A 14,837-nucleotide genomic window follows, 5' to 3' on the forward strand; every position below is an offset into this window, starting at 1 on the left:
TTTTTCAAAGGGGTCATTTATGAATATCAGAAATAATAAAGGTCCAAGGGTCGACTCTTGAGGCACACCCGCATTTATATCATTGTTTTGACGTACGTCCATCAAGGACAACCTGGATTCTTCTTTTACTTTTGCTACAAAGAAATTTTGATGCAAGCCAAGAATTCAACCTAATTTAAAAAATTAAAAAATACAGAAAAATTTTTATGATGTAGGTCCCTGCCACGGAACAAAAATGTCATATTCTAAAACTCATATAAATTGATCAAGCAAATTTATTGGGTTTTTTTGTTTGTTTATTTTTTATAAATATTTTATGATGAAGCGAGAATGATCTATGTTGATCCACCATAAAGAAAGGCAACTCAGTTCGAACTACCCAGATTTAAAAATCAACAACTTCATAATGGCTACAATTGGCCTTTTGGTCAAGATCAAAGTGTAGTATCTGTCCTTCAGATGCTGCACTTCCATTTCTTGTTCTCTTTCGGTGGAGGAACAGTCCTTCACGACTGAGACAATTTTTTATTTTTGTACCTTTTCTCCACGTTAAAAAACGACCCTGGTGTCTAACTCTGTCCCGTGGGGAGGCATAGTAAATAGGTACAATATACTATTAAACCATATGAAAAAAAGAAAAAAAAACTACTTGATTAATTCACGTGATTTTTGTGAAAATGACATTTCTGTTCCGCGATTTTCTGCATTTTTTTTTTTTTTATGAGGTTGAATTCTAGATAAGAACCGGAATTTCTAGAGAAGTGGTTTAAAGCAGCAGCAGCTCAGCAGCACTTGTTTTCTTTGTATAGTGCTGTTACTTTAAAGCTTGCTACTTCGTTGATGAAGCCAAGTTAAACTAAAAGATTTTTTTAAATGTAAAATGTAATCATGCATTGACCTGGATTTTGTTTTCTCTGAATAACACAGAAAATGATATGGTCTTAAAGTTTAAGAGATTAGAGAAAAAACGCGCGGAAATATAGGTATTCTTTACGGATTTTTTTTTTCTCGTCGTCGTAGTAGTAGTCATGATTGTAAAGTAGTAGTAGTAGTAGTAGTAGTGGTTGTTGTTGTTGTAGTCATTTTTTGGGGGCCACGTGGTTAATACAGTATTCGTAAGGATTGATGTATACCGGTATGTTGAATATTTTCACAAAACTCATGTTTTCTTTAAACTGAATTCCATTCATCACCGAAATGAAAATATAAATAATTTATTGATGCAAATATTTGTAATAATTGTTTAAATAACTTTTTTAACAATTGAATTGATATTTCATTCATGATTCAAATATATCCAGACAACAGTAGACACATAAATGAAGTTATTTGATTTATGCGAGTGGTATGATATCAGGCGCTCCCAGACATTGTCTCCTAACTTGAGAGATCGGGGGGGGGGGGGGTACCTACTGTGCAATGCTGAAGAATCCGTCCTATTTTTGTACTGAACGAGAGCATGCCCTCGGGGGAGCTGGCTATCTCCGTCTTCCGGCCTTGTCCTACATTTTTCCTTAGCGATAAGCTCGACTATTTGCGCCTATCAGAATACTCCCTCCAGGGTGCTAACTTTACGCGGCCTTGTGCCATATTTTGTCTAAGTATGAAGTTAAAAATAAAAAAACCTTTTCGCTTCCAGTGCTTGCTTCACCCAGCAGACATTACCACGCGGTGTAACAATACTGTTTTGTTTTGTTTTTTTCTTTACATTAATTGGTAAGTAAAAAAAAAAAAAAAAAAAAAAAATACACATATTGTGGTGTTGGTGTTTGTTTACATTGGTGATCTTTTAAACCAACGCATTTCAGGTGAAAACATTACGTATTTACGTGTCTTGTTAACATATCATAAATTCCAAAATTTACGATACCGAAATTAGTATAAATTCAAAAAAATTACGGAAAATAATCTAGTAAAATGTGTACTAGAAGCTAAATGTATTTTTAACAAAAAAAAAAATCATCCGCGATTACGTTCGTTTTAAAAATGGCGGACCTTTAATTTAAACAAGCACCCATATCGTTTTCGAACTGCCAGTTTAAAGACTTCAAAACCACCTTCAATTGTTGAAGACTACAATGTAAACATTGTTCTGTCATTTTATTCCCATTAGTATCTTATATATATATATATATATATATATATATATATATATATATATTGTGCCCGTGTGAAAATTTCTAGTTAAAACGAAACCAAACCTTTTTTCAATTAACCGAATTATTTTGCTATTTTAACGTCAATAAACGTTAGAATTGCGTTCCAACCTGTTAACAGAAGTGTCCGCCTCTCTCGATTCTCGTTTTAAGCAAACCAACTTTTTGGCAATTACTACATATTTCCGGGTTAATGTTATTTTGGGTTAAGACGAATACTTGTAGGTTGGTAACGACGATTCCGAATTCATGTTCGTAAGTTCACATCAACAGACTGTTTCTCTTTTGTACCAAACGGCCATAAAAAAAAAGTCGGTACTATGCTGAAAACGTACAATTCTTAAATAATAATGCTATTATTTAGAAACTCATTTTTATATGGTGAGGGGAAAGTGTTTTTTTTTTTTTTTTGTAACTGTTCTGCCTGCACTTTCACTTAACAATTTAGTACTAGTGCAGAGAGTGATCCGGACGTGAATAATAACGTTATTATTTAAAAAGCCATTCTTAACATGGGGAGGGGAGGATGTTTTGTACCTATTCTATACTTCAATCTTACAATTGAATAAAAAAAAAACATAAAACTTTAATTAAACTTGGAAATACGATTTTTAAAATAGCGCGGATCACTCTCTGCACTAGCACCAACAAATTAATAAGCACGATAGTAGAACTTGAATTTTTTTTAAATAGCGCGGTACCTTCTCTGCATAACCACTAAAAAGTCACATAAAATCTTTTTCATGTGCTTGTTAAGATAGTCGACAGATCGATTTTTTGAAATATTTGGTTTTAAGCCAAAACAACAGTACTTACTAGTCATGTCGAAAATACTAATATATTAAAAAATTACGAAAATTCATCTAGTAGAATAACTGCAATTGTGTGTCGATGAATTTTCGTAATTTTTTATATATTACTATATTCGACATGATAACAAACTATTAATGTCCGCGTTTTTTTTTTGTTTTTTTTTTTTTACTTCCGGCTTCTTGCTCTCAAAAAGTCCGTTTTGATTGATGCTGACCAGTTTTTAAATATTATTATTATGAAAACAGCCAAGTTCGTTTGCCTATTTTAAAACTGGTAAACATTCACCAAAAGGGTCTTATCATGAAGCAAAACGGCCAGCAGAAACCGGAAGTTAAAAAAAATACGCAGAATTTGTTTATAACCGCAATTATTTTATATCGGTTTTCGGTACTTGTATAGTTTAATCAAGACATTAAAGGTAAATTTTTAGATTAGGTCCACCTTCACCATGTTCTTCTAAATGACGACTTTTATAGGTTTTCGACTATGCTGAATACGGAAATCGCATTGAAATTTTGCAGAAATATGTAGTTATCGCACGCCATAAACAAATCTACGCGCGTAACAAAGATGGCCGCCAAAGAATACAATGCATAATACAACTTTTTATATCTCGATAACTACTTATTTCTGCAAACTTTCAATGCGATTTCCGTATTCAGCATAGTCGAAAACCATTTTAGTCGTAATTTAAAAGAAAATTGTGGAGGTGGGGTGGACCTAATCTAAAAAATACCAAAAAATTCACTTAATTTGATCAAGTAGGTTTTGTTTTGTTTTTTTGACAGCGAAAAACAATTTATGATACTGATCAAAAGGTAGCCATGTTTCGATTTTTAGGAGAAAAAGTTATGATTTAATATAGGTAGGGGTTTTCGGCGCTTTAGACCAAGTTATCTCCCCACCCATGGCTACCTTGAGGAGCGCGCGCGCTGTCATAAAATATACGAAAGCCTGTAAGGACAAGCATTTGTAGATACATGTATCAACAGAACAGGTTAATTGATTGAGATTGTCGGACTGACTTCCTCATCTTGGTTGTTATAGCCACAACGTTTCGGCCGTTTTGCCCTCCGGCCTTCATCAGGTGTTTTTGTATCGAACTGGGGAACTGTTTGTTAGGAGTCTCGAACCCAACCGTTTATTATTATTACGGGGGTACCGTGTTCGGACTCCAGCTAGGCTCTGGGACATAGTTGCTGATTCTCGGTTTTGAATGTTACTTGAAAATACGGTAATACAAGAACATACTAACATTTTTTGGGTTTGTATTACTGTACACATAGATTCGAAAAAGTTGTCAAAAAACAAATATATAACAAATAAATGTTATCAAAGGCAAGATAAGTTACTTTTCTACCTAACTGGATATATTTTTTGTGTTTTTATTCAATGTAACATGTTTATTCAGCTCGAAAAACATGCAGTGTTTACCGATGTATTGGAAAATTCAAAATGGAGCCCAACCCCAACACTCTCTTTAAGTTTGGGAAAAGGTGTTATAAATAATAAACTAGACAACATACTATTAAAAAACACCGAATATATGTCAACTTATGTCACGGTAACATATAATGAGCGAATTTCTAACAGTATTTTGTCTAGTTTATTATTTATAACATCTTCTCCTGAACTTACCGTGTTAAAGAGAGTGTCGGCCGCCATTTTGAATTTTCCAATACATCGATAAACACTGTATGCTTTTCGAGCTGAATAAACATGTTACATTGAATAAAAACACAAAAAATATATCCAGTTAGGTAGAAAAAAGTAACTTATCTTGCCTTTGATAACATTTACTTGTTATATATTTGTTTCTTGACAACTTTTTCGAATCTATGTGTACAGTAATACAAACCCGTTACATTTTTTATATGGCAGAATTTATTGTATAGGAAAAAATATACGATTAATAAATACATAAATATTCAATTATCAATTGTTTCTAAATCAATATAATATAAATGTATATTTGAAAATCCGATTGTAAAATAACGTTACTTGCAAATAAATTTTATAGTGCTAATGCTTTTCCATAGAAATTACAATAAACACACAAACTGATGACGTTGTGTTTTTTGTTTAGAATGATGACATAATACACAACAGTTTGGAGGTACCTACAGAACATTGATGGTAACCCACAGTTATAAATTCGAAGTAACTGCCATCAAGTAGTAATCTTTGTCTTAACCCAATTGTTTTTGAAATTATCACTTTATCCATTTATTTTTTAATCTTAGGTACTTACACAGATCATTGCACAGTAACGAGTTACAACAGCCGAGGTGACCACACAAAATTAAACCCGGCTTCCTGAACGCCAGAAAACAGAACTTGATTTATTTACATGGCATGTGTAGGACTTACGGTGGAGTCACTACTTATAGGAAATGTGGTTCTGTAGGATAACCAATTTATTGTCGGGATTTATCAATTTTTAGGGCAGTGGTTGCGTGTATTGCAACTTAATTAAAGTCGAAAGTAGGAGTGTATCGGCGCGATCATTAAAGGTAAATTTGACAAGATCGCCGATTAATAGAAAGATTTCACCAACCCACATCCCTACATAAAAAAATAAAAATGAAATTCGGAAAATAACGACACTCGACAAAGAACGCGAAATCTCTATACTAACATGAAATAAACATTTATTTACGTGTTAAGAATATTAGTTTAAGTTGTTCCAGCATGAATGTTTTCTTGCATAGAATGTTCATAATAAAAGATTAATGAAGTGAGATTTGCATGGGGTTTGAAATTACTGACTTTTTATGATCAGAGTGCCACACGTGAGCTTAAAATCAATATGGTTGTTTTCTGACAAAAACGGCCCATAAATCATATAAGTGAATGCATGCGTATGTGTTCATATCGTAAGAAAAGTAGAATAAATATGTTTTATTTCCTTATAGTATATACCAATCCTTATTTAAGAAGCTCAATGTAGTTACAGAGCAATATAGTGAATAAATGACAAAAGACTATATTACAAATGTGTGTGTGTGTGTGTGTGTATATATATATATATATATAAATAGAATAAATTTGTTTAAAACAAAATTCAAGTTCTCGTTCGATGTGGTAACTTTCCATGATGGGAATTAAGGTTCATGTGCATTGCGTGTAATATCAGGGTGATGGGGGGGGGTAGTAACGTCTCCTCATCACAGAGTTATCCTGAACATGTGCTGTTCTTGAGAAATCGAAGAGGAAACTAACTTGATTTTTGGCAGGCAAATTTTTAAGTACAGGCCTTCTCGAACATTCCAGCCTGTTTACTGTATTTCTGTGTGAGGGAGTGCAACATATAGGTAGGAGCAAAAATGGTGGAATAAAGGTAAGGGGACATAGTTTTGAAAGCCGATTTTTCATAATTTTTTTTTGTTTGTTTCCGACTAATTTTTGATTGTATTTTAAAAATTAAAGACTAAAGTTAATTTCCAAAAAGAAAAAAATATTTGTATACGTGAAATAAAAAAGTTATGAAAAATGTTTTCACGGCAAGCCAATTCAGCTAAATGTTGAAGTTAAATAAATTCTTTAATTACTGAAATTCTTTTGAGATGAGTAATTTGTATATTTTTTATTTATTTGCGGACTATTATCCTCATCTTTCATAGTTGTTGTTTCACAACGTTTCGGCCAACTATTCCTCTGGCCTTCGTTAGGTTGTTAAGCACAACGGGATAAAAACGTGGTGAGATGACAACTATGGAAGGTAGTAATTAGTGAAGATACACTTAAGAAATTCAGCATCCTTATCCCATCGCGCTAAACAACCTGACGAAGGCCAGAGGATTAGTTGGCCGAAATGTTGTTAAACAACAACTATGAAGATGAGGATAATAGTCCGCAAATAAAGAAATAAAAACTATATTAATAAATTTCATCGTAAAAATCCTTTAAAAGATAAATATTAGTTTTCTGGGTCTATTTCAAAGATAATTAGTAAAGTTCTAAGATATTGAATTCAATTAAAAAAAAAAAACACCTTGTTTGAACAAAAAAATAGCTTAATTAGCTCCCAAAAGCGAGAGATTCTTCTCGCTTCGTTCAACCGAAAGAAAACAAATTTTTTGTTACATACATTATACAGACGCCCAAAATTTCAGTTACTCAAAAGGCTGTCTGAAAATGACGTCAGGTAGTTAAAGGGTGGTAAGGGGTGCTGTTTTTTTGTTTTTTTTCTTCCAGATGTGCATCTGTACATTCTTATCATGAATGTTTGTCTAATTTTTACCATTTTTTAATTTACTTATTTTTCAATGTTCCTGCTTTTAAATTAAAAAAAAAAAAGTTTTATTTTTCAAGATTATATAAAAATTATGTTACGCCAAAAGTTTTATATTCAGGCAAGCAAGGAAAATATTAGAATTGTACATATATAAATTATACGAATTCCAAAACGAACGTAGAAATTTTTTTGCAATTATAATTTCTTTGTGTTAAAATATTAAATAAACAATTCTATATTCAATGATAATATCGATAGTTTGGTAGCATTTATTTGTTGTATATTACACCTTTTCTGTTGTTTAAAGTTAACAACTTGACGCTTTATTCAAAGGGACTAGGTCCTGTTTCGATACCAGTGACAAAGTACCACATGACCCACCTTTCCCTAAACTCAGAATGAAGCTGGATTTTTGGACCCTATCTTGCTACCTTGAGCTTATTATTTATTTATTCGTTTTATTCGTTTTTCTTTTTTGTTTTTTTAATTTATAAAATAAATGGTGCCACTGTACAAAAAGGATCCCAAATTTCTGACATCAGAAAATTTATGTTACATGGTAACAGCTAACTGGTGTCATATCAAATGACATAGTCTTCCTGTTTTTTATCCATGCAGTCTTTCAATCACTCAAAATGTTTTTTGAGAAACAAAATATGGTGCTTCTATATTACAATAATTAAAAAAAATATTGAATTTTGAATAAAACATGCGAGATCTATGTAATTATCATATCGCAAATAATGACATATCCAAAAATGACGGAAAACGATCAGGTAGAGAAATACTTATTAATGGGAAAAAAAATTTGTGAATTCAATATTACATTTACTAAAAAAAAAACATAAGTTGACAGGGGAGATAATTAGGTTCTGTTGCTTACTTCACGTAATGAATATAAATCAAAATGTCAGACAAATTTTATTCCCCATTGAAAACTGTTTTTCATTAATAATTATTTTTCTATCTTATCATTTTCCATTAATTCAATGCTAGGTTATTTAATGTGACACCGGTTAACTAATACTGTGTGACCTAAATTTTTCAAGGCCAGAAATTTGGGGACCCTTTTGTACACTAGCACCAAAAAATATATAGACAGCATAAGTGTTATTTTATTTTTCTGTTTAGGGAACCCGATTTTAATTTTTTGTGGTCACTTTTCAACCTTTGTTATAGCTCATTATCGGATTTTACTAAGATAATATTGGCAGTTACCAAATTTTTAATGAAACCTTTTGTGTAATGTTTATTACTCTCTCCGTTCCAACAATTTTCACGTTATTCCAAAATAATTATTCCAGTAGATAAAAAAAACAAAAACAATATCATTTATTCCCATACTCAATAATGAAATGAATAATATTAGTGAATTGTCTTAGAAGTAAGTGTGAAAAAAATCTCTGGTCCCCCCTCGCCAATCTTTCACGAAAAACACTCGTCTAGCTGAATCCACTGTGAAAAATTTCCCCCACTCTTTATCTGTGCCTAAATCAAAACGTGGATTCCATGAACAAAGCTTCTTTCTTAGAACTGCACGCCTGTGGAACTCTGTTCCGTCTGCCTGCTTCCCACCTGACTACAACTTGGATGGCTTCAAGTCCAACGTTAACAAATTCCTAATGAACCGCCCCCTTAAGTAAACATTTCATCACACAAAACGTAATGTACTTGCAATAACCCTTATCCCTGAGTGGCTTCCGGGCCTTGATAAGTGGTGACCACTGTGCAAAAAAAAAAAAATATATATATACATGGTCATCTGTCGTTGTCGACAAAAACCACAAACATCACTGATGATGCTGTGACTTGTACGTGAAATATTTTTGTGGCAATGAGTTGTGCAATCTCCAACCACACTTCTCTGGAGTTGGAACTGTTTTATTCCAGTGGCAAATAGAAATTCAAGACAACTGAAAACAATGCTGAGATAAGCGGAGAGCACATACAGCATCTGCTATTTCCAAATAGTCACCCATCTGGAACTGGCCAGTCTCATTGTTGCTAACTTCAGTGATCTGATGAAAACTAGTGTGTCAATGTGATCATGCAGTGTGAAGTATATCAAAACTGATATACATAAACAGTTAAATCTATCCATTTATAAAAGTGAAATTGCCTGTGTGTGTACATTTCCCTACCAAATTACTCTGTCAATTTTCAGTCTGCAGATTCGAGATTTGACATAAGGGGAATTGAGATTTGGGAAAATCTTTTTATTTGGTTTTCGGCCAGAAATTTGGCTGTCAAGTTCAACGATTTGACCTTTGAAAACTCTACCAAACTCTTCCACAATTTTAGGTCTAAACACTTGAAATTTTAGATGTAGGTCACTTGGACATGGATCAAACTTTTTAATTTGATTTGAGCTCAAAACAAATGTTAAGGGGTCAAAATTGGGGTCAAAGATAAGAAAATTTTTTAGCTCTGCGGTCTCTACCAAATTACTCGGTCAATTTTTGGTCTAAACATTTGAAATTTTACATAAAGTGTATTCAGATAAAGGACAAGCTTTGTAATTGGTTTTTGGCCGAAAATATGGCTGCCAAGGGGTTAAAGTTCTGAAGATTTGACCTTTGTGGTCTCTAGCAAACCATTCAGCCAATTTTGGTTCTAAACATTTGAAATTTTACAAAAAGAGTATTCAGACATACAGCAAGCTTTTTAATGAGTTTTGGGCGAAAATTTGGCTGCCAAGAGATCAAAGTTGAAATAGTTGACCTTTGCAAACTCTACCAAACTCCACCACCAATTTTGAGTCTAAACGCTTGAAATTTTAGATGTAGGTTACCTAGACACGAGTCAAACTTTATATATATATATATATATATATATGCACATAAAGACAAAGTTATGAACAGTACATAGGGCCCAAGCAAAACCGGGCTGAACTGCTAGTTAATAACAAAAATAACCAGGGAAAGTTTACTTTAACAAAAGCAGTGTTTGCTGCCACTCATCAGAAATAGAAAATGGATGCTTCAAGTTTTTCTTCTTTTTCAAGCTTTTCTTTAGACATTTGTCAGAGTTCATAGTTGTTATAAACGTCAACTAAAATTTCATGTCTAAGTTTTTTTTGTTTGTGAATTTTTACTTTTATTGTTTTATAATTAATTTTGAATTTTTTGCTTTTATTGTTTTAACTTTGTAAAAAAAAATTTCGATCAATAAACTATATAGATAAAATAACTTGTTACATTGCTAACTGCAAACTTAGAAAAGTGCTGTTAAGTTTCCACTTCTGAAGTTTATTGAAACTTTCTTACATTGCTTCAATGAGCTGGTCAAAATTATTGGAAGCTTGCTGGTGCTGAATTGATTGAATTGCATAACCCAAATCAAGGACATTCAGATGAAGACTATTTGGACGCTGGTAAATTAATTCAATTTGCAAACTCAGACATTCTGCATTCTGCAACTACATTTAATACCGGATCATTTGGCTGAATATTGTCCTGCTGTATCTTTTGCCATATCTTTCAAATAAAAAGAAATTTTTAACCCAATCTGTAGTTAATAAATGTTTCAGTCAGTTATCATATCGCTACCTCCTGTTTATGTAAATATAAAAACTATTTACTATTAGTTTAGAAGAAGAGCAATCTATTCAGTCGCCATTTTGTTTTGGCATGTTTACATTTTATTAACAAGAGAATATCTGTTTGAAATAATCATATCAACTAGAGATAGTCTTTTTACTAACAGTTTGAGCGTAAAGAAAAAAACAAATAAAGCAAGAAAATTAAAATAAAGTAACTTTATGAACAGATGAAACCGGCCATTTTTCATCGAATAGAAACCAGAACTTTATCCATTATGAACTTGTGATAGTTCACCTTGGTTATCCATTTCTATCCATTTCGTAATTAATGGTCCGGTAATTGAAATAAAGAAATTATGTAAATTTTCTTTTCTTTCATTTGTGTACAACATTCTGAAAAGAAGACATAATTATGTTAAAACGATTGTAATTTAAATGATTAGATAGAGTGAAAAACGCTCTTTATAATGGTATATAAAGTAAAGGTATAATGAAAACTTATTTGAAAATACATCATTTGAAATTCAAATTAAAAATTCTGCAAGAACTTTCTTAACTTAATATGTCTACTAACCCAATGTTAGAACTTTCTTAACTTAATATGTCTACTAACCCAATGTTAGAACTTTCTTAACTTAATATGTCTACTAACTTTCAATGTGACCATATCATCAGAGTGTCCTGTTCTGTACACATCTCTATACTGTCCACATTTAATCTTACTGTGAGGTCACCAGATCTAAGTTTGACTTTAGGATTCACATTACACATCCATAGCATTATTCTCATATCATTTCTCTCTATGCAACGCATGTCATCAACATTTACTGGCCTAATTTCACTTCCAAATATCATTACATTTGTGTGCCCGATAGACTCATCACTTTGTCAACTGTTGTTTACTAATGACAGAAAATTCGCTAAATTTACTCCATTCACTCTTCATTCTTGCAATCAATGATGCTGTCTTAAACAGACCTAAGAGTGGAAAAAAATAATGATATGAAAAGAAACTGGAATTTTAAGATCTCCATCATTCCAGTAATTATAGGAGCAGCCAGATTCATGTAAAAGAATTTCAAAGACTATCTGGCAACTATACCTGATTAACACAACCCAGATGTGTTTTGTCCACGTCTAAGTTTTCATCCATCTCCGTTGTCTTACATCCGTTACACGCAAATGTGCTGTCCTACGAGTAATTCCACTGCACTTTATCAATAGTTAAAAGAAAATCAGAAATAAATTTAGATTCAGATCATGTAAAAACAGATGAAAGAACAGTTTGATAATTGGGTAAATATTACATTTTTGAATTTTTGAGATGAGGATTAATTATTCATATTATTTGGATTCTTCGAACTACTATTCTCATTTTAAGTGTTATTTTTACAGCGTTTCGGTCAATGTAGCCTCCAACCTTCCTCAGGTGAATCTTGTCAAACTTAAAAATCTTTGTCGAACTCTGGAATCCTCACAGAATTTTGAATGGAACACTTTATTTAATCCACGAGGGTAAAATGCTCTCATTCTTTCAGCCATGACCAGGTAGAATTCCTAAGTAATTCACAATTGTACTTTGAGTGTCGCCCACACTAAGGATTGAACTTTCAACCACCAGAAGAGTGTAATTTTACAACTGAATTTTACCAAGTACTTTATCCACTATGCCACGGGGTCCTGAATTTGACAGAAAGATTCCAGAGTTTGATAAGATGCACCTAAATGTTGAGGTTTCATCGATGGAAATATTGTGTAATTAACACGCATGATGAGAATAATAGTCCAAATAATCCAAATGATACGAATAGGGCAAATATGTTTGCATTTCATATACTAAGTTTTTCAACTTTGATATTGTGAAAGACGACGTAATATTACTTATATTAAGCTTACCGTATTAACGAATGTCACTTTTTGTTTAAAATTGTTCTATCTTTGTATGCACCAGGATATGCAATATTGTGCATCGGAAATTTGAAAAACAGATCCATTTTTTTTTTTCATTCACATAACATAAATTTAAGTTTAAACAGCTGCCTCTCAGATATACACAAAATATAATGTTTTCTTCTATAAACCTACAATTCTTTCTCTCGTGTCATTAATAATAATTTTTTTTTTTTATCAGACAACTTTGTTATTATTTTTAGTGATGAAGAATTTATGTTATGTGAATGAAAAAAGAATGGATCTGTTTTTCAAATTTAATTAATTTAAACCTATGTCACTTCCGGTTTGGCGATAGGCGCAGCAGCAAAGACGTCACTTTTTTTCACATTTTTTTTCTCCTTTGCGGTATGAGTTTAAGCCTGCCTACTACCATTTTTTTTTTTTTTTTTTTGCTCAACACACACCTTCAAACACCCGGGCAACGCTGGGCACCCAGGCTAGTCTATATATATAAAAGGCAAAATGTGTGTTAATATGCATTTTCTGTGTTTGTATAGCAACGGCTTGGGGGGGGGGGGCTCGGTGAGGTCACTCATTCTTAAAACTTTTTATATGCACCGCAGATTATAATATCTAAGATTTACAAAACAAGCTATTTTCATGATATTTCTTAGTCTACATGTGTTTGTTTGGCTTTTTAGTATAAAAGCGAAACTGAATCTGAAGCAAATTAAGCTCCCTGGTCCTCATGGCAGGGACTTTTAATCAATAAGGTTTGATCAATGCTGGGGAAACCACTTATATCAGACAATTGCTATCCATTTGGAGACTCCCCTTTTAATGGGGAGCTGGTTTTTCCCTCAACTCAACATCTTGAAGAAACAAAACCAAAAAAAAAACTGCTTCACAGCCAAACTTAACAGTGGAATTGATGTTTGACCTCATTAAATTTACGCACCTATCAATTCACTTTTTAAATTTCATCCATTCTCATTCCCCTACCTTCGTAACATCCAGGTAAGTCATCACGTTTTTTTTTTTTCGCTTTCGCCTCAAGGGTTCAGGTCGAGCTTACCTCCTTCCCCAAAACTTTCTTTTTATTAAACACCTGGTCACCTCCACTAAGAAATTCTAACATCGTTCATTTTGCATCACGTTCGTTTTTTTTGTTTTGTTTTTTTTTTCCATCACATTCACTATTTTTTTTGTTTTTCCGATTTTTTTTTAAGAAGTTTTAACATTGTTTTTTTTTTTTTTTAATATTTAAACAGGGTTATTACTTCGCTTTGTTTTGATTTACCACCCCCCACACACATACCTCTAAACAGCCGGGCATCACCGGCCACCCCAGCTAGTAATATATAAATCTCACCTGTCTGTTTAAATGTATGTATGTATGTCTAACTAAAACTTTCGACAGAGGCCACAGAGATCTCTATCGTTTTGAAGCCCGGATAACAAATATTGAAAAATTGGCTGAAAACATTAATTCTTTCACTCTAAATTAGGCACTTTTCTACAGGGAGGGGTCGCGTTTTTTGCCGATATTTTCTAATGTCATCCCCTCTTTTCGATTGACTGGCCTTAATTTAAACCTTTGTCAATTCCAGTTTGGCAATGGACGCAACAGCAAAGATGTCACATTTCTTTTTTTCATGTTCTTTTCCTCCTTTGCGGTACGGGTTCGAGCCTGTCTGCCTGTTTACTACCACCTTTTTTTTTTTTTGCTCAACACACACCTCCAAACACCCGGGCAACGCTGGGTACCCCAGCTAGTCTATCTATATATATAAAAGGCAAAATGTGTGTGTGTGTTTGTATGTCTCGCAAAAACTTTCCACTCAGGCCACAGATTTTCGTCGTTTTCAAGTATGAATCTTCAGCCAACAAATATCGAAAAATGGCTAAAAACATTAATTCCTTCACCCTCAACCAGACGCTTTTTTACAGGGAGGGTAGCAAAAAATCGTTCCTTCATGACAAGATTGCGATGTACGCATGCGTCAATGACGGCGTCCATTGAAGTAGTTTAAATATTATAAAAACCGCCCCAATTTCAGTGATCCTTTCTTAGCTCAGTTGGTTAAAGAGCAGCGTCATTATCTAAAGGTTGCGAGTTCGAATCGTGAGGTAGGATATCTTTTTTTTTTTTCCAATTTTTTTAACATTGTCCGCTTCACGTTCACCGATTGTTTTT

At 32.9% G+C, this 14,837-nt stretch overlaps 1 protein-coding gene across 5 annotated transcripts in view; it reads left to right on the plus strand.

Annotated features, from left to right (window-relative positions):
- The first annotated feature begins 771 nt into the window (after nt 1-771).
- LOC145293853 (ADP-sugar pyrophosphatase-like) overlaps nt 772-14,837 on the plus strand; it is an 82,474-nt gene continuing 68,408 nt past the window's right edge. The window contains exon 1 of one of the 5 annotated variants that reach the window (XM_080140549.1): nt 772-983. Coding sequence is in view for 2 of the 5 variants with exons in the window: in XM_080140546.1 (XP_079996672.1) it covers nt 2,406-2,411 (6 nt within the window). In the remaining 3 variants the exon portion in view is untranslated. The other 4 variants (XM_080140547.1, XM_080140548.1, XM_080140546.1 and 1 more) reach the window with 4 other exon arrangements.

Source organism: Euprymna scolopes, chromosome 15, assembly GCF_053919585.1.
Source record: "Euprymna scolopes isolate OS-2025 chromosome 15, ASM5391958v1, whole genome shotgun sequence".
Classification (NCBI taxonomy): Eukaryota; Metazoa; Mollusca; class Cephalopoda; order Sepiida; family Sepiolidae; genus Euprymna; species Euprymna scolopes.